The sequence below is a fragment of the Dryas octopetala genome, chromosome 3 (genome assembly GCF_963921425.1).
Source record: "Dryas octopetala chromosome 3, drDryOcto1.1, whole genome shotgun sequence".
NCBI classification, from domain to species: Eukaryota; Viridiplantae; Streptophyta; class Magnoliopsida; order Rosales; family Rosaceae; genus Dryas; species Dryas octopetala.
The window spans coordinates 8,862,321-8,887,986 of NC_141368.1; the positions used below are offsets into that span (position 1 = coordinate 8,862,321).

General features: G+C 36.2%; 4 protein-coding genes, 2 non-coding genes and 1 pseudogene across 8 annotated transcripts; 4 read left to right on the forward strand and 3 right to left on the reverse strand.

Annotated features, from left to right (window-relative positions):
• Positions 1-2,034: 2,034 nt before the first annotated feature.
• On the forward strand, positions 2,035-4,262 carry LOC147290514 (DUF2358 family protein (DUF2358)). The gene is made up of 2 exons (XM_086237392.1): positions 2,035-2,500; positions 3,435-4,262. The coding sequence occupies exons 1-2, from the start codon at positions 2,154-2,156 to the stop codon at positions 3,844-3,846; spliced, it is 759 nt and encodes a 252-aa protein (XP_086093518.1). The 5' UTR covers positions 2,035-2,153; the 3' UTR covers positions 3,847-4,262.
• A 4,607-nt stretch (positions 4,263-8,869) lies between these two features.
• On the forward strand, positions 8,870-10,837 carry SLD2 (Fatty acid/sphingolipid desaturase). Its single transcript, XM_086235669.1, has one exon. It carries the CDS (start codon positions 9,139-9,141, stop codon positions 10,483-10,485), a length of 1,347 nt encoding a protein of 448 aa, XP_086091795.1. The 5' UTR covers positions 8,870-9,138; the 3' UTR covers positions 10,486-10,837.
• Positions 10,838-11,966: 1,129 nt separating this feature from the next.
• On the reverse strand, positions 11,967-12,994 carry LOC147290516 (hevamine-A-like). The gene has a single exon (XM_086235098.1). It carries the CDS (start codon positions 12,957-12,959, stop codon positions 12,063-12,065), a length of 897 nt encoding a protein of 298 aa, XP_086091224.1. The 5' UTR covers positions 12,960-12,994; the 3' UTR covers positions 11,967-12,062.
• Positions 12,995-17,588: 4,594 nt separating this feature from the next.
• LOC147290517 (delta(8)-fatty-acid desaturase 1 pseudogene) lies at positions 17,589-19,895 on the forward strand (annotated as a pseudogene). The gene is made up of 2 exons (XR_015121200.1): positions 17,589-18,008; positions 18,271-19,895. The product of XR_015121200.1 is annotated as a delta(8)-fatty-acid desaturase 1 pseudogene (transcript).
• A 1,082-nt stretch (positions 19,896-20,977) lies between these two features.
• On the reverse strand, positions 20,978-21,061 carry TRNAL-CAA (transfer RNA leucine (anticodon CAA)). The gene has a single exon. It is a non-coding gene; the product is annotated as a tRNA-Leu (tRNA).
• Positions 21,062-21,911: 850 nt separating this feature from the next.
• On the forward strand, positions 21,912-24,966 carry LOC147290519 (U11/U12 small nuclear ribonucleoprotein). 2 transcript variants are annotated; one of them, XM_086236587.1, is made up of 8 exons: positions 21,912-22,278; positions 22,357-22,696; positions 22,803-22,886; positions 22,967-23,032; positions 23,143-23,215; positions 23,343-23,731; positions 23,923-23,963; positions 24,479-24,966. In XM_086236587.1, the coding sequence occupies exons 1-8, from the start codon at positions 22,124-22,126 to the stop codon at positions 24,549-24,551; spliced, it is 1,221 nt and encodes a 406-aa protein (XP_086092713.1). In that variant the 5' UTR covers positions 21,912-22,123; the 3' UTR covers positions 24,552-24,966. The 2 variants fall into 2 exon arrangements, with proteins under 2 accessions (XP_086092713.1, XP_086092714.1); XM_086236588.1 differs by lacking the exon at positions 24,479-24,966 and having other exon boundaries at positions 23,923-23,967.
• Positions 24,967-25,201: 235 nt separating this feature from the next.
• LOC147290520 (small nucleolar RNA snoR145) lies at positions 25,202-25,348 on the reverse strand. The gene has a single exon (XR_015121594.1). It is a non-coding gene; the product is annotated as a small nucleolar RNA snoR145 (small nucleolar RNA).
• Positions 25,349-25,666: the final 318 nt, after the last annotated feature.

A 25,666-nucleotide genomic window follows, 5' to 3' on the forward strand; every position in this document is an offset into this window, starting at 1 on the left:
GATGTATATCTCAGAAATTCTCTTTGTAGAACTTTTACAATTTTTTTTTGCATAAATTTAATTTAGACACATAACTATATAAACTATTTTAACGGAGTCCATGAACTTTAAAATATTTCAAATATACACCCGATCTATTATCTAAATTGAAAAATGAATTTATGTTCATTGATTCGTTGAGAGATCAGTTAAATGACAGCTTGGCTTTGCTGACCGGAATTACTTGACGACGTGGCGCTATCTCAGCAAATATTTCCCGCCGAATGAGCGACACGGGCCCACAATTTAATAATAATAGAGAGAGTGAGAGTTTGTGGACCCATATCAGGGGTTAGGTGGACTCGTGTCGCTCATTTCCTGCCAAATGAGCGACACAGGTCCACCTAACCCCTGACACGGGTCCACAAACTCATCATCTCTTTCTCGCTCGTTGAATACAAGTGAGAGATTTATATTCGAATTTGGGGGAAAACGTGATGTTTTTTGGAGACTAAATGATCAGGAGAGCGTTCGACGAGCGGGAAGAAGGTGATGGGTGTGTGGGCCCGTGTCAAGTGGACATGTGTTGCTCATTTGGCGGGAAATGTATGCTGAATTGGTGCCACGTCGCCAATTAATCCCTGTTAGCAAAAGCCAAGCTGTCATTTAACTGATTTCTCAATAAATTGATGGACGAAATTTCGTTTTTCAATTTACATAATAAATCATGTGTATATTTGAAATATTTGAAAGTTCGTGGACCCTGTTGAAATAACATATATAGTTATGTGTCTAAATTGAATTTATGCAATTTTTTTTTCACGGATGTTAGGCGCCGAGCGTTTGGTAGCCATTGTCAAGTGCTCAACTGTACAATTTTTCTTATTCCTCGAGTACTCGGCACTAATTTGTCGGCTTATATTAGATTTTAACTCTGAGATTTTAGGTCACAAGCCTCATTATATACCATAAGAGGGTTTGAGGTGAACTTGTATCATATACCCTAAAAATAGGGCGGTGGAAGCAACGGCATGTCGAGCACTTGGCGATGGTTATCCGAAAAAAAAAAAAAAAAAATACGGACACATCCATTTTAGAGAAAAATTTATGTATATCCTCCTACAAAATACATAATTTCTCTAATTTTGAGCATAATTAATTGAGGCAATCACGTCTACACAAATTTCTTTAAAATTTCACGCTTAATCCAAATAAAATGGAAGCAAGATTCATGGGTTAAGATAGGCAATCTCCATAAAGACAACTTTTGTTTGTTAATAAGTTTTACATATCAAAAGAATTAGGTCCTAGTTCAAAATTACTAATTCACTTATTTAGAAAAACAATTGATCGCATTATTAAGTTCCAAAACAAAATTTATGGTCAAGCGCTGGTCAATTGTATATATAGTTACAACATTATAATTACATTATATATTTAAAAAAAATACTAAATCTTCAACTTTTAAATCTCCTAAGACACGGTATGAAAAAACTTAATCAAACCCATAAATATTAAAATGCAAGTAAAAAATCAAGAAAAAATTGAGTGGTGTAAATAGCAATGTTGCTCAAAATGCATATGCAACTGCCGAACATTTGGTGATTTAATTTATGTTGATGGAGAAGCGTACTTTGTCCTCTAATTTAAATTTTTTCGACTGTATTTTTTGTTAGGTTTTTTAATTGTCTTCTAGTGGTGATTAATAAAACCTTTTAATAAAACAAAAAATTGTTTCTACAGTTCTACTGCTCTACATAATATTGTGTTCTGTTTGGTTATTTAACTTATTTTAATGCGACTTTTAAATCCCAGCTACATAGCCTACATACATGTAAGAATAAGATGTAGCATGCTATGATGTTCCCAAACACGGTAGCCAGAAAAAAATATATATATATATATATATTGCACGTGTATAATTATGTGTATAACTATCGACCAATCATATATTTTTTATATTTCATTTTAATTAACTGATAATTCCAATTATCTAAACATAACTTCATATTTATCCAAACAGATTTTCCAATTTTCTCGTCAGCCAATAAAATCCCCAATGGCACAAACTTTCCCATCCACTTTCCCGAGAAAATGGCATTTTCTTGCCTCTAAGTCCAGTGGCCAAAAAAAAAAAAAAGTTAGAAGTCCCACTGAACACCTGAAATTCTCCAATGGTACTTCTCATTCCTTCACCGGAAATATCCAGAGTTTTTTACACCCCTAAACCTAGCCTTAAGAGCAGTAAAATTTTGACGAACAATGAGAAATTGGGGTTTAAATCTAGGGCTAGGGTTAGGGTTTGCTCCAGAGTTAAAGATAGTATGATCAGGGTTTCGGAATTGGATGAGAATGTGAGGTTGTACGGACATTCTTCAGCTCCAGTGACGCGAGGTTCGAAGCCGAGCAAAGAAGAGGAAGAGAAGCAGGATTACTATGTGAATATGGGCTATGCGATTCGCACTCTGAGAGAGGACTTCCCCGAGCTCTTTTACAGAGAGCTCAGCTTCGACATTTACAGGTTTGATATTTACTTTCTTTGTGTTTTGGTTTTCTTGTAGTACTTTGTTTGGATTGTGAAAAATGTAGGGAAAATAAACGAAAATTATTGAATTGGTTTCGATTGAGTCGAGAACTTTATTTCAATTAAGCAATTAAAGATTTTCAATTTGACTGTTTATGCAAGTGCCCTTCTGTTTAGCTGGTAAGAAAGTCTAGGAAAATAAAAAGAGCGGAATTTCAAGCAGAAGTAGAGAAAAATCAAAACTTTCAATATTGAGGCTCTTGTAGTTTGGGACCTGAGAATACGAAAGCTTAGTTAAACATTTGCAATTGTGGTATCGAATGTTGTTGTCGTTTATTTTACCTTGTTTTTCAGTTACCCGATTAAGGCTTAAGTCTAACTGAAGATTTTCACATGATAGTCTCATGTTCATGATTACAGTTCCATTCTATTGCTTAGATTGACTGTGGTACTTTGTACTTTAGAGTTGCTTTCATTTACGCATTAGAACTTTAGTTTGTATATCATGGGTTGAAGCTATAGATGCATTAGGTATTCTATTAAGTTTGACTTTTGACCCTGTATGGCTGAGGAAATTTGGTCATCAGGATTTGGATACAATATGGTTTTGTCAATGTGTTGGCCATGATGTTGAGCATATAGATTGAAATAACAGTCCGGGATGCTAGGTTAAGAAGTTGGCCAGGTCTGTTGTGTATATGCTTAAGGGTTGCCAGTACTTTTTGTTTTTGATGGTCTGCAAATCTGGAGTGATCTATGTGCATATATAGATGCAGCAAGGATGTGGTGTTCAGTTGCCTTGTACTTTAAGTGCAAGCACTTATTATGATATTTTCCTTTAATTTCCTTTTCACAGGTTCCTCATAAAAGCTTCATTATATTACATGGGGTCCTGAAAGATATGCTAATATTTTCTCTGTATTCTGTATAGGGATGATATCACATTTAAAGATCCGATCAATACTTTTATGGGCATTGAGAATTATAAGTCTATTCTTTGGGCACTACGATTCCATGGCAGAATATTTTTCAAGGCCCTGTGGGTTGATGTCATTAGTGTTTGGCAGCCGGCAGGCAATGTAATAATGGTTCGCTGGACTGCCCATGGCATCCCACGAATCCCTTGGGATAGTCGTGGTCGATTTGATGGAACCTCTGAGTACAAACTTGACAAGAAAGGGAAGATCTTTGAGCATCGTGTGGATAACATTGCCCTCAATTCTCCTCCAAAGTTTCAAGTTCTGTCTGTAGCAGATATAATACGATCCCTTGGCTGCCCCTCAACACCAAGGCCAACATATTTTGAAATTTCATCGTCTTCATCTTCAAAGAGAACTCAGTGATGCTATAGTTCTTTCAAAATTTTGGTGTATGCTGTGCTATATAGTTGAGAATCTATTGAGCTAGAGCTTGACAACCTACTTCGACGATAAAAAGTTGGTTCAAATTGCAGCATTTTGCTCAAGTTGATAAAGGTACTGCCGGGTTTGAGGTCAATAACTAGCACTAGCAAATATGGATGGTACTAATCTGCTAAGAAATTACTCAGATTCTGAGTTCAACTAGACTATTGTACAAGCCTTGTATACTTTGTATAGTATGAAATGACTGCAAGTTCCCATAATTTGTAGAATGTATCTCATTGTAATATGATATTATAGAAAACTGAGCATCAGTAGAAACTGGCATGAGCCCAGTACACTTTGGATACTTGACTATAAAAGAAGCTGTTTCAAGAAAGGATTATTTTGTACTTTCAGTTCAATGATTCTGTCAGTTTTCTCCATTCTTTGACTCAGATTCAAGAAAAATTCTTTCTTTTGAAGCCAAAACTGAATTATTATGAAAATGTTTTGGTAATTAAGAAAAATATGGATGTAATAATCAGATGTGCTATCGATGGAGATGAAGTTCTTGGTAGATTACTGTTCCAATTAGCTTCCAGGTGAAATTTCATACTAAACTAAACTGTTGATTCTCACAGTGGATTTAAACAGTAGTAATAAGAAGACAACATGCCTCAAAATTGAGAAATATTTGGTAAATATTTGGTGAATACCATTGAAGAGTCCCACTGGTCAGAAACTTCATAAAAGAAAGCAAGGGCCGTAGCAACCTCACATGGGAAGGGCCTGAAATGCACGCTTGTCAAGATGCCACTCTGACAAATCTATAATGAATCCCGCACCGATCAAAAATGGCTCATTTCCACAAAAAATAAAATAAAAAATTGCTCATAAGTCATAAAAAATAATAGTATAATACCCATTACATACAGTGATAGTGTGATAGTGATACACATTTTCTCTTAGTCGTCTTATTTTTTTGTTTCTTTTAATCTTAACCCCCTCCAGTCAATGTCTACATCTCCTTTCTCTCTCTTCGCAACTTTTTTTATCTTCTTCTTTAATTTCTTGATATTTGGTTAAAAACCGACCCAATCCAAATTATGTTAATCCCTTATAAAAGGTATATTAAAAAAAAATTCCAAGCCAAAGTCTGATTTTACATATTTTGTTGATATACTTTTTCTTATGAAAAAGTTGTACGGTGGGGCAAGTCCACACATATATTTAGGTATTTCACCTCTCTGATTATACGACTTGTCACATTATCTGATTATCACATACAAGACTTCTCCATTTCTTGAGTCTCCTCTCCACTCATAATCATAGCTGTCGATTTGACAAACATGGAATTGGTTGCTTCGTTGTTAAGATGATTTGCCAAACATGGTTTCCCATTATTTATTTAACATAAGGTTTGGAATCCGCATGTGTTTCCACAATTCTAGATAAATGTTACTGTATTCAGCTTCCTACTATTGTACTGAGATAATGCAAGCTGAAGCCGCCACATACATGCAACCTTGTTAATATAAAACTTAATTATGAAAATATTCATTATTGAAAAAAGAATTAGAAAACTAATTAAATGTATAAGTTGTGAATTGTGATGACGTTAACTAGTTTGACCTTTTTTGGGAAACGTTCTTTTTAGTTTGAATTACTATCACTTAGGTGGCGCTTCATTATATCTATGCAAACATTAGGTGGCAACATTATTGAAGTAGTGCTTGACAAATATAAAATATTATTGCTGCCTTCGTGTAATAATTAATATCTCTACCGACCAAAAATGTACTATTCTGTAATAAAGTACGTTTTATTGCTGACTTCATGAATCTTTAGCTTGTTTTTTTATTTAAGAAAAAAAAAAAGGAATCTTTAGCTTTTTCATCAAAATGAAGATCTTAGCTTACATATCATTCTGTATAATTCTTTCTTGACAGATTGAAATATAGTAAATAATTATAAACTTCCTAATTCTACTTTAGTTAATTCATAGTCTCCAATCATTTTTGTAGTTAATTCATAACCCCATATTTTACTTAAATTATTGTATAAACCCCCTAGTCAATGGATATATAGCTACTATTGACTTTTATTTTCGTTATAATTCCGGTTGTGCCCCTTTCCAATTATTGCACATATGCACATCGTTGACATCACCCAGTTGCATTATCCACTCAATGGATATATAGCTACTGTTAACTTTTATTTTTGTTATAATTTCGGGTGTACCCCTTCCCAATTATTGCACATATGCACATCGCTGACATCACCCAATTGCATTATCCACTCAATGAATATATAGCTACTGTTGACTTTTATTTTTGTTATAAGTCTGGTTATGCCCCTTCCTAATTATTGCACATATGCACATCGCTGACATCACCCAGTTGCATTATCCACTCAATGGATATATAGCTACTGTTGACTTTTTTTGTTTTGTTATAATTCCGGTTGTGTCCCTTCCCAATTATTGCACATATGCACATCGCTGACATCACCCAGCTGCATAATCCACTCACTAACATCGCTCAGCTGCATGATCCACTCGTTAACGTCGCCCAGCTGGTGTAGCTTGGTCCAGCGTCATCTCCATCCCATATCTAAAAAATTAATTACTGCACAGGTGCACATTGCTGACATCACCCAGCTGCATGATCCACTCACTAACATCGCCCAGTTGCATGATCCACTTGCTGACATCGCTCAACTAGTGCAGCTTGGTCCAGACCTTGTACAAGTGGGAAGCACGGCCAACCAACTTAACCAAGTTGCAACTTGTGTAAGTGTAGTAGAATTAACTATATTTATACAGTTTTATAGATATTTAATTTATAATTCTAATTTGTCTATTTTTATTGCAAATTAGTTTAACTATTTTTTTTATTGCAAATAGTGTTATTATTTATTTTTATTATAAAATAGTGTAACTATTTAGTTTAAAAACTGGCAATATAAGTAAACTATTCTACTGTATTTTTCTTGAACGTCCGTTTTTTTTTTATCAAAGAATGAACACAAAATTTTATGGATTTTTTTCATTTCTTAATGCGATTTTTAAAAATCAACGATTGATATCCGTTTCTCAGTTTTAAATTTAAAATATAATCTTAAATAATGATTTTATTCTCTAAAATATTAGATGAGATAAAAAAAATGACAAAAAGTCATAAATAAATAAAAAACTTATCCATAGAAGTCTTGTCTTGAGAAAAATTTCTACTATTACTATATTGCGATTATAAACCTTTTTTCAAATTTGTAGAGGTTCTCTTCAATGAAAAATAGTTTGCTATCAAACAAAAAACACTTTTAAAATTGAAAACATTGTTCAAACATAATACCAAACAAGTGCAAATTGTAAAATGAAAAAAAATCGAAAGTAGCAACCCAAATTTCTTAAAATGGTATCCTAATAATGGTGGATGAGTGACACGTGTTACCTGACCACTTTTTTGTGACACTTGTCATTCATCGACTATGGTGGTGCTCACCACCACTTTTTGGTGGTGCTCACCACCACTTTTTTGTGGTGAGCAAAAATAGACTCCTAATAAAATAATCTTAAATTTGAAAAGAAAAAAGTATTTGTATTTTAATGCCTAAGAAGGAATCTCAAGCATTCCATGGCTGTTTAACTATAAGTAAATTCTTCCAATAAAGAAAAAAAACTACCAAGTATATTCTAATTGAGGGAGTAGGCGATATTCGCATCTTCAAAATTCTAATTGTGCAACAAAAAAATAAATTTGAGAGACTAACAAAAGAAGGATTTTCAAAAAATGATTGGTAGTTAATTTGCTATATAAAGACTAATACTTAATTTGCAAGTTAGGTTAGGAGTGCTCAAAGTCCTGGCCTTCGCTCGCGCTTTTTTCCAAAATTTCTCACAAAAAGTCAAAACAATAATTCCCACAATCTTTTATTAGGCTGAGAATTGTTTGTTTCTAAAACAATGGACGCTGCACCGCTGGACTCCACCATTCCACGTGCCTTGAACGATTTAAACTTTTGGGTAAATTGCATGTTTGGTCCTTGTTATTTGGCCAATTTTTAATTTTGTACCCATTATTTTAAAGTTTTCAATAACATGCTTGTAATTTCTTACTGTTACCAATTTTGGGATAACTATTGATTTTACAAAAATTCTCTTAACATAAAATAAAATGGGCGCCTCGTCGCATATCATGTAAAAAAAACACTTGGATTCCAAACATGTAAGCAAATATCAAGCTTTTAAAAAAATAAAGGGGGACTTAGAGTCCAATTCATTTTATGAGTATTTCTTAGATTAAGAACGGTAGTGATTTAGGGTTTTTAATCTAAGTTCTTTTATTTTTCTTTTTTTATGGCTTTATGTTAGGTTTTAACTCCGGAATTTTAGGCACAGCCTCTACAAAGCCCACTCTACACCATAGGAGGGGAAATACCATTTAAATCGGGGGATGACTTTATTATGAATTAAAATAATTTTCTTCTAAATTAAAAAAAATTTATTATGAATTAAAAAGATTTTCTTATAAATTTTAAAGCACCTCTGATCTTCATCTAAAAATTATTTTTCTAAAAGAGTAAAGTCTAATTATCTCAAAAATTAAATGATAAAATTAAAAGACAGATCTTAATATTAGAACATATATTGTCTCAAAATAAAAGTTTTAGGATAAAATTTTTTTATTTCTATTTCCACAAAGAATCCTACTCACACAAAAAATATACGGAGAGTAAACAAATCTCTTAATTAGACTAGTACTACCACTCCTAATTTTTATAAAATTACAACTCATATCAACACAGGGTGCAGTTTCAATAATCCAAACTTGGAGAGTGTAAACTGTAATTAACCCTCAATTTGGTTTTCTGTCTACGTGTCAAAATCTGAATAACCCATCTGACATCGCACGGACGTTCAACCGCAGGCCTCGCTGTAAACAACAAAACTCCACCTCTCCTTACTCCCCTATAAAACCTGTTTCCAACAATTAGAAAAACAAAAACAAAAACAAATCAGAAAACAAACAGCCAGCAGAGAGAGAGAGAGAGAGAGTTGGAAACAGACCCAAAGACCCAAATCAAATCGGAGGTTATCCCTGTCCAACAGGGTCGTTTTTGTTAACGACCCAGGGAGGGATATATGTCGGTTTGTTTTGTCAAGAGTTGTTGTTTTTGTCGTCCAGTGTTTTTCAATTTCCATATTCTGATGCTCTCTCTGTGAGTCCCTTTTTTTCCTTGTCATTGTCTCTCATTGTTGAATTGCCTGTCACCACTATCGGTGGTTTGGTAATGGAGGGTGAGAAGAAGAAGTACATAACTGCTGAGGAGCTGAAGGAGCACAACAAGCCTGGGGACTTGTGGATCTCTATCCAGGGTAAGGTTTACAATGTCTCGGATTGGGTTAAGGATCACCCAGGTGGGGATACTATTATCCTCAATTTGGCTGGTCAAGATGTGACTGATGCATTCATAGCATACCATCCAGGCACTGCATGGCAGTACCTTGACAAGCTCTTTACTGGGTATTATGTCAAAGATTTCAAGGTCTCAGAGGTGTCCAGGGACTACAGGAGGCTTTACTCTGAGTTTTCCAAACTGGGTTTGTTTGAAAAGAAAGGGCATGGGACCCTTTACTCTATGTTGAGCATTGCGGTCATGCTTTACATTGTTGTTTATGGTGTTTTGAAATCTGAGAGTGTTTTGGTCCATTTGGGTTGTGCTATGTTGTTGGGGTTCCTCTGGGTTCTGGGTGCCTTTATTGGTCATGACTCTGGGCATTACCAGGTCATGTCAAGCCGCAGATTCAACAATTTGGCTCAACTTATTGCTGGGAATTGCCTCACTGGGATCAGCATTGCTTGGTGGAAATGGACTCACAATGCCCACCACATTGCTTGCAACAGCCTTGATTATGATCCTGATCTCCAGCACCTCCCAGTCTTTGCTGTGTCCACAAGTCTTTTCAATTCAATAACCTCAGTCTTTTATGGCAGACAGTTGACCTTTGATCCTTTGGCTAGATTCCTAGTCAGCCACCAGCATTTCACTTTTTACCCTGTCATGATTGTTGGGAGGATTAACTTGTTTATTCAGACCTTCTTGTTGTTGTTCACAAGGAGCAAAGTCCCAGACAGAGCTTTGAACATAATGGGAATCCTTGTTTTCTGGACTTGGTTTCCTCTTCTTGTTTCATGCCTGCCCAACTGGAGCGAGAGGGTGATGTTTGTGCTTGCAGCTTTTGCAGTGACATCAATTCAGCACATTCAGTTCTGCTTGAACCACTTCTCAGCAAACACATATCTTGGACCCCCCAATGCGAACGACTGGTTTGAGAAGCAGGCTGCTGGGACTTTGGACATTTCGTGCTCGAGTTGGATGGATTGGATCTACGGTGGGCTGCAGTTTCAGCTTGAGCACCATTTGTTCCCAAGATTACCAAGGTGCCAACTGAGGAAGATCTCTCCTACTGTTAAAGAGCTATGCAAGAAGCACAATTTGCCTTACAGGAGCTTGTCATTCTGGGATGCCAATGTGTCCACAATTAGGTGTCTTAGGACTGCTGCCCTGCAGGCTAGGGACCTGTCCAATCCTGTCCCAAAGAACTTGGTCTGGGAAGCTTTGAATACCCATGGTTGATATTTGTTAATGACCCTCCTCCTCAAGATATTGCCCCTCATGAGCTTTCTTCATTTTATTCTTTGGGGCATCTAGGATGAAGATGGTTATTTGTCAGCGGATTTTTCAATTGCAATTTGATATTATATTTGGCATTCTCTTCTACAATATATGATTCCAGATTGTTTCTATCTCTCTAAACTTCCAGGTACACAGAGTATTAACTGCTGACTGATATGCATTTTCAATTTGGAATTTATTACAATTTATAGAGATACAGATGTATCTCTGTATCTTTTGGGTCTTCAATATTTCTTATTTTTCTTTTATGTGAATATTGCAGATAGTAGTAAGATAGAAAGCAATTCTTTAACCATTCTATTTCTGTACTTTCTTGAGTATGCCTTTCTTTAATTAGTGTATATGGCCGTTGATATCCAGTCAACCACAAAGGCCTCCATTATATATGAACAACCATGTATCAGGAAAATGTATCATGGACTGTAACAAAAGAAAAAATGTCTTTAAATATGCATCAGCAGACTGCAATGTTTCCACATTTCCTTAAATAAGGTGATCCTTTTGTACCGCAATCCTTCTCTGTAGGCTGCATATAGAGGGATTAATAGAATCACTTGGCAAGTTGGGGTTGCACTGCTTGATTGGTAACATGAATGCCATTATAAGTTACATGTGTTGTAGGTAGCACCTCTCTTCTAAAGAGAGATTCCAAGTCAAATTCCCTACAGGACCCTACTCCTTAAAGAAAAGTTGCACTGGATTTTTATTCATTTTGTAGGCCACAATTTATGCCGTCCATCATGCTTTCATGCTCTTTATTTGGAGAAACTGTCCTTCTGCCTGATGGGCAAACCGACACCATCATATCTAGTTTCATGCTTGTAGCTGAAATGGCCTGTCCAATGTCCCTTTCCAGTGTTCCATTTCATCACAAGCATCAACACAACCATGTCTTGACTAGCCAATTGGGGTATGTTGTAAAACTTGGTTCATCACTTCATCTTAATGAATTAACTAACTGATAAATGTTGTGGGTCTCTGAGAGCCTAATACCCACTCTGTTACTACCATAAAAATTTTTTGGTTTAGTAAGTACCCAGTATTTAAGCTGTTAAGATGTGGATCACAACTTATTTCATATAATAACAACTTCAAATGGCTCATTTGATTACTTCTTGGTTGTCTGTACAAGATTCAGTAAATAGCTGATTCTTTATTAAAATTTGCAGCCATTACCTTCTCCAAAAGTTAAAGATAACTGAGGAAATTTTTTACAAGTATCTATATGACTGTTATCCAGACTTCTAGATATGGATTGATTGTAGAGAGTAGAAACCTTATCGATTTTTGTCACTATAAAACTCTTTCTTTCTCATACATTATGGTGGCGATTTGGATGAAAGTTTTGTAAAAAGGTTTTTAATTTAACAAACATGACCAACTCCATGATGCAGTAGGAAAAGAAAGGAGGAATATTAGTATCAAGAGAACACAACTCAATAATATATTTATGCATAATAATGATACATGAGGAAGTACACAAACATCACAGACAACTGTGAGTGTGATTCAAACTTTTAGACATGGCTCTTGATGGCAGAACTATATTTGGTTTGATCATCATAGTACTTGGACCATAGCATAACCCCTCCATACTTGGAAGAACCTTTAATTGCTGGAAGCACTTTGGAAGTGAGATCAGCCACGGGAATGAAGCCACTTCCAGCAGCTGCAGGAGCAGCTGGTAGTCCTAGGTATATCTTGCTAGCAGGAATATCAGAAATCCACTGCTTCCATGCATTTTCAAGATTGCTGAGGTCCCCAGAGGAGTACTGGCAAGGAGGGTTGTTGTAGAATTGGACCCAAACATTGTCGAAAAGGCCTGTCTTGAGGGCACCTCCAACCCAAGCATCAGGGAAAGGGCACTGAGGAGCTGCAGTTAGGTACACCTTCTTCCCTCTTTTGCTGTATGCAGAGAGGAACCTTGCAAGGTCATCCCAGTGTAGGTTTGTTCCTCCTTCAATGTCAAAATCAATCCCATCCAAAACAGCATCACCGAGTGGGCGAGAAGAGGAGGTTCCCCCCAAGAAATTGTTCCATAAATAGGTAGCAACTTGCCTAGCATCCTCAGAAGATGTGAGGTAGTAGCTACCTGCACCTCCTCCAATAGATAGAATCACCTTAACCCCTTTTGCTTGACATGATTTAATGTCAGAGCTCAACCCAGTGCAGCCATTGGTGTATGGATCACAGTGTCCAGCTAGGTTGATCATGGGGGTCTGACCATTGCCAAAGGTTGGGAGAAAGGCTAAGTTCACAAATTCATAGTTGCCTGTGGCACAAGTCTCTTCCAAGGTACCCTCATTCCCATTTTGACCCCAGTAGATAGCAATGCCTGCAGCATCAGCTCCAAAATGTAGTGCTAGACTCACTGAAATGAGGAATGCTAGTGAAATTGCTAACTTTTGTGCCATTCTGCACTAGAATTTACTTAGCTAGCTATGTTGTTTTCTTGTTACTACTTTACTTGTATTAGTTTTTAGAGAAAGACATCTTTTATAGGAGAAATTTGAACCACACATTGATGGCAACACCATGTGCTTTTGTGGCAGAGTCCGTGGCCGAGAAGCCACTTGTTTGATGTTTCACACCTGATTGCCTTTCTTTCAAATTGCTAATGGCTGTGGATTAACGCAAACGGCATATTCGACCACATCGTCACATCATATTTGAGACATCACATGCCCCATCTATGTGTGTTATGACTACTTTTTCATTCTCTTTTATATGTCTCTTTGGGAATGGTGTAAATGGTTGTGGATTGTCGGCTACTTAGAAATTAAAACGAATTCCCATATCCTCAAATATTGCCTGCATCTGTAGATCGATTTCATCTTTAAGTTAAGAAGCACTTATTTCACAAAAAAAAAAAGTTAAGAAGCACTTAAGCACTTATATATAGTATAATATAACCTCCCGATGACTAAAAATGACCAAAAAAATCATAAAAACCCCAAAGAACGGATATCCTATACAGAGAAAAATTATTTATATATATATATATATTAGTACATTGGAATGAAACCGAAAACATAATATATCCTAATCCTAATCATTTTTCTCACTATTCAAATCATCCGGACTTGCCCCAATACTTGTTTCCACGTGAATATATATATATATATATATTTATCTCAACTTTTCTTCTATTTTTGCAATGGGAGTCTATAGTTTATAGTGAAAAATTGGAAATTAATGACACTGGAATATGAAGAAATGGGAAACCAAGACCTTCATATGACCAACTGGCTGGCTGTCAATGTTTTAGTCTGTGGTCATATGTTTCCTCACTTCAACCACAAGCCCATATATACCAAACTGAGTTGCAGAATTGCACATCCCAATTAGCAAATTAACACAAAACAACAAAGTAAATTGAGGTTGCATAAATGGGGCATGCATACACTGTCGTGCATATTTGAGGTTCCAAATTAGGGATACTTATGCAAGTTGCATTCAAATTCCTGGCCAAGTACTGACTCCATAGTTTCTGCTAAAATCAAGTCAAAGTTATAAACTAATTATATGAATATGTTTATTTATTTTGCAGTTGGTTTCTTTTAGACGCGAATATATAGCTTATGTACAGATCTGTGCATGCCTTATTTACTTGTATATTTTTGGGCTATCTGACAAATAGTGAATACGACATGCATTGAGGTTGTACGTGCCTTAACAGTTGATTCGTCTTATGTGTCACGGTTTTTAAATAATTTTCAATTTTATGGTGTTGGATAGTCGCAAATGGCATATAGCTGACAAGTGAGAAATTTTATGCCTGCAGCATCAGCTCCAAAATGTAGTGCTAGACTCACTGAAATGAGAAATGGTAGTGAAATAGCCAACTTTGATGCCATTCTGCACTAGATTTTGCTTAGCTACCTATGCTATTTTCCTGTTACTACTTACTTGTAGTTTTTGGAGAAGCACATCTTTTATAGGAGAAAACTTAACCCCACATTGATGGCAACACCATGTGCTTTTTTGGCAGAGTGACCAGAGTCCGTGGCTGAGAAGTCACTTATTTCCCACCTGATCGATTGCCTTTGTTTCAAATTGCTAATGGTTGTGGATTAACGCATACAGCATATTCGGCCATATATATCCTCACATATTTGAGACATCATATCATATGCCCCATCTATCAGACTATGTGTGTCATGTACTACTTTTTCACTCTCTTTTATGTCTCTTTTTGAATGGTGTAAATGGTTGTGGATTAACGCAGATGGCTACTTAATTACAAATTAAAATGAATTCCCATTTGTTACTTTGGAATGAGATCGAACACATGACATATCCTAAGGGTTATTCATCTGATTTTTAATAGCCAAGTTCACTCTTTCGTTTATACGTCAATAGATGAGTGAAGCACGAGAGGAATTCCTTCCAGGGGAGCATGTAATTGAAGAAAATCAACCTTTTTCACCGCCCATCTCACCATCCACCCTAACGCCAAAGACATGTTTTCACATATATTTGTCTTACCTTTTTTGTGCACTGGGATTCTATAAATCATAGTGGAAATTTAGAAATGGCACTATACTTGTTAGGAACAAGTGGATCAAATACAATTGTCCCATATTAGATAATTAATTGTCTATCATTGAATATATTAAGTTGGATATTTTTTTAAGTTGCACCGAAATCTTTTAAGATACAACTCTACACTTAAATAGGTCCATTGAATTTGCCTTCACCCATGTCAAACCTAGGTGATCAAGTTAAAGACAATATCGATACAACCTATGAGAGCCGAAAGTCATGGCCCGAATAATCGATTAAGAAATGAGAATATAAGACCTTAATATGACCAAACTGATGACCAAAATGAGTTGCAAAGTTGCACATCCCAATCAGCAAATTACCACAAGACAAATAATTGCGGTTACAAATTAGGGATACTTCTAAAGGTTGCATTCAAATTCCTGGCTCCATAGTTTCAGCTAAAACCAATTCAAAGTTATAAAACTTGTATGAATATGCTTATTTCTTTTTCAGTCAGAATGTTTTAGACAAGAATATAGAGCTTGCTGATCTGTGCATACCTTGTTACTTGTATATGTTTGGGCTATCTGACAAACAGTGATTACAAAATGCATTGAGGCTGTGTTGTGCCTTAACCGTTGATTCGTCTTATGATGTCATGTTTTCAATAAAGTTTCAATTTTATGGTGTTGGGCCTGTTGGCTTGACGCAAATGGCATATAGTTGACAAGTTCATAATGGGCATAATTGACAGTTCCCATGTGCTGTTTAACATTACTGGCCAGCAGCTTGTACTACTTCAATTATTTGTTTACACGTATTAATGTGCTCCACTACTCAAGCATTCAGCTGTTTGGTTGCTGACTTGCTGTTGAATACTACAAGGGCATGTGAGGCCATCTTGAATCTCCAATAATTTTCTTTTTGATGCCGGAATATCCAATAAATTGTCAAAGCTATTAAGCTTCAAACTGTGAGACAAAAAATGTAGAATATGAGAGAACCTTTAATATCTCACATTAAAGAAAGCCTCATTAAAGTTGTATAGTTCTTTTTTTTTTTTTTAATGATTTTATAATTCAACAAAAAATAGAGGAAGAGAGACCTTCTTGTCACGAGTGTTAAATGAATATTTTATCACTATAATTATAAATCCCACAAAATTGTACAAACTTGAATTCATGGTTTTATTTCAAAACATATATGTAGTTAGTTTTCCTATGGTACAACATTTTCTAATTGCACCCATAATCTTTCTTTAAATAGGACCCTCTTAATTGATTAGTGAAAATATTTGATCCCTAATGTCGTAATTGATAAAAACACTTTTGACTTTTCCTATGATAGAATCATAGAAGTTAGATGATTAGTATCGCATGCCTGTTTTGATTAATAATTAGTATTAAACCCATGCATGATGCGATAAAGAAAAGTACATCAAAAGCTAACATTAACACTAAAAATCTACACAATTAAAATAATCAAATACTAATAACTCTCTCACATGCAAAGCGCGTAAATAAGAAATTGAATTGGTTAAACGTGAAGAAATTGTTATGCATGAAACATAAACTAGATATTTGCATTTTTCTTTCTAATGTTGTTTACCATATTCTTTCGTAAGCTTCTAAAACGAACTTCCGACTTGAAAGTTTGTTTTAGAAGTTGTCTTTTTATTTATTAAATTAATTTTAAAATTTAGGTGTAAATTTATTCTTTATTTTTTTTATTACTTTTAAATTTTTTTTCAATAATAAAATAATTAGGCTTAAATCTTTAAGAAAAATAATTTTTAAATAAAGATCGGAAATATTATAAATTTTATAAGAAATTTTTTTTAATTCATAATAAAGTCTTTTTAATTTATAAAAAAATTATTTTAATTTATAATAAAATCTTTTCTCGATTTGAAAGAAATTTCCTCTCTTAAGCTTCGCTCAAAATTTTAGAGTTAAAATTTAACATAAAATTGTCAAAAAAAAAAATTGATTAAAAACTTTAAATCATTACCGATTTTAATTTAAAAAAAACCTTATAAAATAGATTATACTTTAAATCTCTCTAATATAAATTTGATTAAATTCACTTACGAGAATGACAGGTGATCGTGAGCCTGATGATAAGGTCTAAACCTAGTCAACTAATCTGGAAGAACAGGACCTGAACCATTCCAATTTTGCATTAGGTTGGTCCTATTTTTTCACTCACTTTTTTGAGAATGATAGGTAAGGAAGTTTCCATCATAGAAGTAGGCAAGTAGCTATCTTTAATTAATTAAATATTAAGTTTGGAAATAATGGGAGCCAAGCAAATTGATATTTTTAAAATTTGAATGGGAGTGGGTCCATAAATTGATATTTTTAAAACTTGACAAGAAGACACTCTATATATTTTGTGTAGAAATTATTTTATATTGAGAAGCTTTGACAGGTGTATAGGATCCAAATAAATATCCAGATATAGGCTATTTGTTCACCTCATCTCATACCAAAAAAAGATTTGGCTCTTTACTGACCTCACCTTTAGATCATAAAAAATGGGTTCATTTGCCAAATATAACCCTAAATAGAGCCCAACCGACGTTAAAACGCGCTCAACCCGTCCCTTTTTTCACCGCCGTTGACTGGTCAACGATTGCCGGCTACGTTCGAAATGCAAGTTACAAACGAATAGCGCGTTGTAAACAACGAGGGTGATTGTAACTCGGTGCTCGCTACTCGCCAACCCGGTTTTGTCCAAGTGGGTAACTCGGATAGACTCTTCTCACACACACTAACGCAGAAGGAGGCACATTGTGAGGCAGGTAAGCTCTCACAAATACTCAAATAGCATTGAGGCGGTTTTGGAAAATTCTGAAATTCTAGAACTTGGGTACTCTCAGAATTTGAAAGTTGGTCTAAACCCAATTGAAAATTGAGTCTTACTGAATTTGAAAGTTGTTGGTTGGGGAGCTTGGATTTGACTCTTGAACAAAGGTTCAATCTTTAACCTTCATTTTTGTCTGTATTTCTTCTTCTTCTTCTTCTTCATTTGGCATTAACTGTATGGCTAACTATATGATTATGCTATAACATATGATTTTGCTATAACTGTTCGTTTATATGTTTGTGTATCAACCCAAGATCTAAAAGCCTAAAAGGGTTGTCTTGGTTTGATTTGTTTGTGTTGTTCGATCTATATGTGGATCTGTTCGCTGTAGTTCTTATTGTTGAATTGAATTTGCTTTGTTTGTATTAGGTTTGATCCATAATGGAGGGTGAGAAGAAGTACATTACTGTTGAGGAGCTGAAGAAGCACAACAAGCCTGGGGACCTGTGGATCTCTATCCAGGGGAAGGTTTACAATGTCTCGGATTGGGTCAAGGATCACCCTGGTGGGGATACCATTCTCTTGGATTTGGCTGGCCAAGATGTCACTGATGGATTCATAGCGTACCATCCTGCCTCAGCATGGGGGTACCTTGGCAAGTTCTTTACTGGCTATTATCTGAAAGATTTCAAGATCTCAGAGGTGTCCAAGGACTACAGGAAACTTGCTTCTGAGCTTTCCCAGATGGGATTGTTCGAAAATAAAGGGCATGGGGCTCTTTACTCTATACTAGGTATTGCCATAATGCTTTACCTTGTTGTGTATGGTGTGTTGAACTCTGATAGCGTGTTGGTCCATTTGGGTTGTGGTATGGTGTTGGGGTTCCTCTGGATTCAGGGTGCCTATGTTGGTCATGACGCTGGGCATTATCAGATCATGTCAAGTCGTAGGTACAACACAATTGCTCAGATTCTGGCTGGGAATTGCCTGACTGGGATCAGCATTGCTTGGTGGAAATGGACTCACAATGCCCACCATATTGCCTGCAACAGCCTTGATTATGATCCGGATCTTCAACACATTCCGGTCTTTGCAGTGTCCACAAAATTCTTTCATTCAATAACGTCGACCTTTTATGGAAGAACGTTGGAGTTTGATCATGTGGCTAGGTTTTTAGTCAGCCACCAGCATTTTACATATTATCCAGTCATGATTGTTGGAAGAGTTAACTTGTTTATACAGACGTTCTTGCTATTGTTCTCAAAGAGAAGCATCCCGAATAGAGCTTTGAACATAATGGGAATCCTAGTTTTCTGGACTTGGTTTCCTCTCCTTGTTTCATGCTTGCCCAATTGGAGCGAGAGGGTGATGTTTGTGCTTGCAGCTTTTGCAGTGACAGCACTTCAGCATATTCAATTCACATTGAACCATTTCTCAGCAAATACTTATCTTGGACCACCTACTGGAAATGATTGGTTTGAGAAGCAGGCAGCTGGCACTTTGGATATCTCGTGCTCGAAATATATGGACTGGTTTTTTGGTGGGCTGCAGTTTCAGCTTGAGCACCATTTGTTCCCCCGATTACCCCGCTGCCAACTGAGGACGGTTTCTCCTGCTGTGAGGGAACTATGCAAGAAGCACAGTTTGCCTTACAGAAGTTTGTCCTTCTGGGATGCCAATGTGACCACCCTTAGGACTCTCAGGACTGCTGCCCTTCAGGCTTGGGACATGACCCTTCCTGTCCCAAAGAACTTGGCCTGGGAAGCTGTTAATACTCATGGCTGAGATTTGTTGAGGCTCATCAAGATTTTACCCCCCACATTACCTTTCTACGTTGTTATGTTGGGACTTCTAGGATGACCATCATTCTTTTTCAGCTGGTTTTTCAATTGCTATTTGATTTTATTTTTGGCATTTCTTTTCTGCAACATATTATTTCATTATGTTTCTATGTTTAAACCTCCATAGCATAGTACCAACTTCGGTTGATATGCATTTTTAAGTTGGATTTTAATACAGACTTTAGAGAAGTATCTCCGACTATTGATTTTGAAGAGTTCTTTGTGAATTTTGTAGATATTGGTGAGATTTAAACCAATTCTTAAACCTTTTATTTCAGTATTTTCTTGAGCATTCCCTTTCTTGAGTTCTTCCACTAGTATATTCATATTGTGAATGCCACAAGTTATCTGTGCTGTAGGCGAAGCCAGGTTTAATTATTTGTAACCATACATTCCCTCCCTCTCCCAAGTTCCCTAATTGATGAAGAAAAGGACTTGACTTTACACAAGCCCTCGTGCTTTCATGCTCCCTAGTGTGCTCAAGTGGTCCTTCTGACTGCAGGTCAAACCAAATTATGCTATCCCTAGTTTCTTGCTTATAGCTGGAGTTGCTTGGCCATTGTCAATGTTCTCCACCTGCTCATGGTTTTGGCCTCTTCTGTGAACTTTCCTATGACATATCCGGTGTTCCATTTGATACCAAATTTCAACACAGCCATGCATTAACCAACCATTTAGGTTTGGCCATTGTCAATGTTCTCTACCTGTTCATGGTTTTGGCTTCTTCAGAGAACTTTCCTTATGGCATTTCCAGTGTTCCATTTCATATCAAATATCAACACAACCATGCATTAACCAACCATTTGGGCTTATATATTTGTCTATGACTGTACTTCAGACTTCTAGAGAAGGACTAATGGGAACCATATCCATTTTTGGTCTAAAAAACATGAAAAAAAAATCGGCTTTTTTCATACATTTTGGTGGCAAATTTGATTTAAGGAAGCTAAATATGCATCAAGAGCAGACTAATAAGAAGGAATCTCACAGACAACCATAGTGTGTTTGAGACTTCAAAAAAGTGGGATCAGTAACAGGAATGAAGCCACTTGCAGCTGGTAGTCCTAGGAATATCTGATGCATTTGCAAGGTGAAATCATTTATAATATTACCATTGGGAATATGATTCTTCAACAGTTCACAGAATTAAAATTCATATAGATTCTCAAATTGATTTTTAGAGAGACATAGGACCCAATTAAAAACCTCTACAGCAAGCGTTGAAGGTTGGCCCAGGTTGGCCTAAGCAAGCCCAATTAAAAGTTAGGAAAAAGAAAAAAAACTTATAAAGATTATGTCAGAAGTGGGATTTGAACCCACGCCCTCTTTCGAAGGCCAGAACTTGAGTCTGGCGCCTTAGACCACTCGGCCATCCTGACTTTGATGTTCATTGTTCCTCAACAATAAATATAATACTTCATTTAGATAGTCTCAAGCAAGGGGTAAATGAGCTGAGACGAGCCAAATATGAAGACGTTGATATTTGAGAAATTATTTTATATAACCGATACACAGATATGTAGTATAACCAATTTATATGTTATAATTTGAGTAAATGTTATTAATATTATATTTTATAAATATAAATATAATATTTAATTATAATTTTATATGTTGAATTGATTATACCACGTAATTGTAATGGGCCAATGGCCCAATATTTTTCGCTCATATAACAGCACTCAAATATAAATAACAACTCGTTCACAAGCCGAATATACCAAAGCTAAAATTTAGCTTGTTTATTTTAACGTTCCTACTATTTTGTTTGAACTTGGCTCATTTCTTTTAGGGTTTATTTCATATTTAGTACCTAAACTTTGACCCTTGTCTTAATGTGGTACCTAAACTTTTATTTGTCCCAATTGAGTACCTAAACTTTTATTTTGTGTCTAATAGGTACCAAAATGAATTTTTGTTAAAATTGTCAATAAAAATTAGGGGCAATATAGTCAAAGTATATTTTAATTATTTTCTTTATATGTTTAAAATTATTAAAAAAAACACACAACAAACAAAAAAAATTAAAAATTAAAATTAAAAAATAAATTTTTTGAAGTGACTATATTGCCCCTAACTTTTGTTGATAATTTTAACAGAAATTCATTTTGGTACCTATTAGACACAAAATAAAAGTTTAGGTACTCAATTGAGACAAATAAAAGTTTAGGTACCTGATTAAGACAATGGTCAAAGTTCAGGTACTAAATATGAAAAAAACACTTTCTTTTATAGACCTAGACGACATGAGCCAAAACAAGCCGAACACAACACGAACTGTATAGAGCCAATTTACAGCCCGAGTCTCGAGGAGCGTTCAGTGTTCATCACTCATCAGGCTTTAGAAGTCACTCTGCGAACAAGCAAACGTTTTCTTCCTCTTCGCAGTTTGTCTTAGTTTCTCTCTCTTAGGGTTTCTTCCTCAGTCGATTTCGGTACCCATGAATCCAATTCCATACCAACCCGCGGCACCACCGCCTCCATGGCCTCCAATGCTGCCGCCCAACCCGCCAATGTCGAGCACGTTCTGGCAAACCACAAACGTACACGATCGGCTCAAGAACTTGCACGACACTCTCAGTCTCGCAAAATCAATGTAACGCTTTTGAACTTTTGAATTTCGATTGAAATTCGTTTGGAGCTTCTTTAACGCTGATTTCAATTGAATTCATAGGCAGAAAGAGCTGGAGATGCTGATGCGGGTCAAAGATGGTCAAGGGCCTGAGGCTGATGATGATGATTATTATGAAGCTTCTGTCAGTGAGTTTTCTAAGGTTTTGAAAGATAGGAGGATTGGTTTGGAGTCCCAAGTGTCACTCTCAGTGGAAGCTGCGAACGCTTTAATGGCGAAACTGCGAGTTGTGCTCGAACCATTTAGAGTGATCACGCATGAAAATTGTCCGTGGGAGGAAAAATCTGCAGCGGTTCGATTATCGAATAAAATTCGCAAGTCGAAGCGAAACAAACGGTGGAGGAAAACAAAGAGGAAGCGCATTGCAGAAGCGATTGCAAAGGTGGGTTGGTTTGGTCCCTCCCTGCTCATTTTTCCATTTGGGACGCAAAAGTTCTTATCTTGCAACAGTGCTTATCTTCTGTTTGCGTACTTTTGTTATGCTGTAGGAGCGTGAAAAGTTCGACGAGGCTGATCGAGAAGCTGATGAATGGAGAGCTAGAGAAATTGCAAAGGATATTGCGAAGCGCAAGGTATTGAGACTTTTCATATGCTGCAGATGTTTCTGGTGTTCTTTTTCGTAGTAATGGAGGCATTCCATGTGGGTTTTCAGATGGAAGACATGAAGAAAATTGCAAAGCTCAAAGCAAAAGAAGCGAGAGAGAAACTAGAATCTGAGGTGAAAATCTTGACCAACTCAATTCTCTTGTTGTGTAATAATGTTGCTGTGCTGCCCTTTTATTCTATTCTTTTGTAAGTGTCAAGCTGACATCTGGTTTCATATTTCAGCTTGAGATGGTATTGATTGTAGAGAAATTGCAAGAGTTGCGTTCCATCAGAATTGAAAAACTGAAGAAACAAGGTTTGCTGTCTTTTCAGTTTTTATGGACTGCTATCTTGTATGTGTTCTGATGTGTAATTGATTTGTTAGCAATCAATCATCTTCATCCTACTGTGTCTAACTCATGTTTGTTTGCATATTTATGCAGGTCATTTTCTCCCAGAGGAGGATGATAAATTTCTTGAAAGAGTACGAGCTGCAGTTGAGGAAGAGGAGCACCAAGCAATCATGGCAGCTGACACGGAAGCTGCTAAGGATGCCATTGCAAGTGTTGAGCAATCTAGGAAAACAACCGAGAATTTTGGGCCTGATTTCAAGGATCGAAGCAGTGATAAAGTCGTGAGTAGGGAAAGTAAAGACCAGACAATTCCAAGCAATAATGAAGGGGACTCTAGTGCTGTCACTAACAAGGAATCTGGAAAACAAGTTTCACTTGGACAGGGTTATAGTGGAGCTTATGATGCTGTGGCAAACTTACCTATTGAATTTTATCACTACTATCACGGCAGCAACACTGATATGGGCACCCTTATTGAGGTAACTTGAAGTACAAATACTTCAAATTTTATAGATACTCCCTTCAAGTACTTGCAGTATATATGTGTGCCTACTCAGGGGTCATTTTTTAATTATCAACATGAAATTGGTCTGCTTGACTGGTGATATTTGTACACTAGTACCTCTTTTGTTCTGGTATTGGATCATAATGAGGACCATATTGCATGCAGGTGAGAAGAACATGGGATGCTTATATAAGACCAGGAGGAAGGTGAGTTTCCAATTCGATCCTGTCACTCATTGCTCACTTTACTATGCAGCACCATTTAATTAGCATTTGGCAACATTTTTTTTTCTTGGAACAAATGTTTGGCTTCTTGCATTCATCCTTTGAAACGAATCACAACTTGCTGGGAGTCTGCTTATTAGTTGATACCTTTGTGGTTTATCCTATCTATCTATTCACCCTAATTTGAGTTTGACCATTATACCTCACTTTGATGCCAACAAACCAGTGTTGACATTACCACAAAGTTCACCTCCATCATCAGCACACCTCTGTTGATTGGTCAATAACAAATAGTGCCTGGCCTTCACACTAAGGTTGTGAATCCACTACCTGTTCCATTACTCACCACCACCACTGCCTGGCCTTCACACCCAGTTATCTTTGCATAACAGTCTAATCAGTTTATCCTATGCCACATCACCAATTAAAAAAGCAAATAAGTAGCTTGATTCTTATGAATAATTTATTACTCTATAATTCTGTTAAATTTGGTGCAGCCGCATACCAGGACACTGGGTTCAACCCCCACCTCCTGCAGATGATATATGGGCATCCTACTTGGTGCAGTAGCCTAAATGACTGAACTGCTCATCAATCAATGACAGGTTTTGCTGAAACGGTGGTTGAACAGTGCTAGTAGAAATAGTTAGATAAAGGCACTGACTTGGGATTTATGATTTTGGTCTAGTAGGAATAGTTTGAACTCGATGCTTTTATTGGCATACATATTATCCCCCCATCTGAAATTTTCTTCCTTATACTAACAGGTACACTTGTCCAAGACCCAGTAAATCAAAATTATTGAAACAATTCTATGTGCCATTCTTGATTCTTCCCCTTCTGGTCTTCTCCATTCTTCTCCATTGTTTTTAGACTTTTGTAATTGTCGTTCAGTTGTAATAGAAATGAAAGCCCGAACAAGGTCATTTACAATTTAGTGATGGGAAGTGCTGAATTCAATTCTCTATGGCCTCTTTTTTGTTAATTTGAAGCCTTTCCCATAATTGCATTGTTACTTGAAAATTTGACATGATTGTACTTTTTAAAATTTTTTGTTATCAAATAATTATATTTACCCTTTTTAAAAATAATCAAATGGTTTCCTCTGTAGAACACCGGTCAAATTTATTTTTACTTTTTTTTTTTTAATCAAATCGCATTGCAAAAATCCTAAAAACCACCTAGAAATTAAAAATTCGTCAATTTTTTCTTTTTATAAAGAAAATGTAGCCAAACTTCCAGACGCTCCAAAATGAAAGAGAAATCTGGGCGTCCTACGATTCGGCAAGTGATTCTACGAAGGTTTATTTTGTTGTTGGAGAGGCCTCAATTCAGAGTAGCTCGCCCCTCCGCTGGGACCTTCGCTTTAATTTAATTTCAATAAAAACATTAATATGTACGAAAAATTCGATCCAAAAATAAAAACCGAAACCCGAATACGAGAATCGGATTCGGTGATCTGCTTTCAGTGCAATGTTCGAAGGCAAACTTGGTCGAAAGCGCACCGTTTTACGCGCTTCCTCCATAGGTCCCTCGGTTGGGGAAGAAATGAAAAAACAAATTCGAATAAAATAGTGATGATGATGCTCAGTGAATACGAACCATATTGATAATGGAGATTCATCTTGCTAAAGCAATCGATGATTTTTCCTCATCATCGCATCAAATAATTTTCAGACAAATTG

Coding starts and splice junctions, on each gene's coding strand:
- LOC147290514 (XM_086237392.1), top strand. CDS start 2,154: ATGGTACTTCTCATTCCTTCACCGGAAATATCCAGAGTTTTTTACACC. Junction 2,501..3,434: donor CTCAGCTTCGACATTTACAG/GTTTGATATTTA, acceptor TATTCTGTATAG/GGATGATATCACATTTAAAG.
- SLD2 (XM_086235669.1), top strand. CDS start 9,139: ATGGAGGGTGAGAAGAAGAAGTACATAACTGCTGAGGAGCTGAAGGAG.
- LOC147290516 (XM_086235098.1), bottom strand. CDS start 12,959: ATGGCACAAAAGTTAGCAATTTCACTAGCATTCCTCATTTCAGTGAGT.
- LOC147290519 (XM_086236587.1), top strand. CDS start 22,124: ATGAATCCAATTCCATACCAACCCGCGGCACCACCGCCTCCATGGCCT. Junction 22,697..22,802: donor TTGCAGAAGCGATTGCAAAG/GTGGGTTGGTTT, acceptor GTTATGCTGTAG/GAGCGTGAAAAGTTCGACGA. Junction 22,887..22,966: donor AGGATATTGCGAAGCGCAAG/GTATTGAGACTT, acceptor GTGGGTTTTCAG/ATGGAAGACATGAAGAAAAT.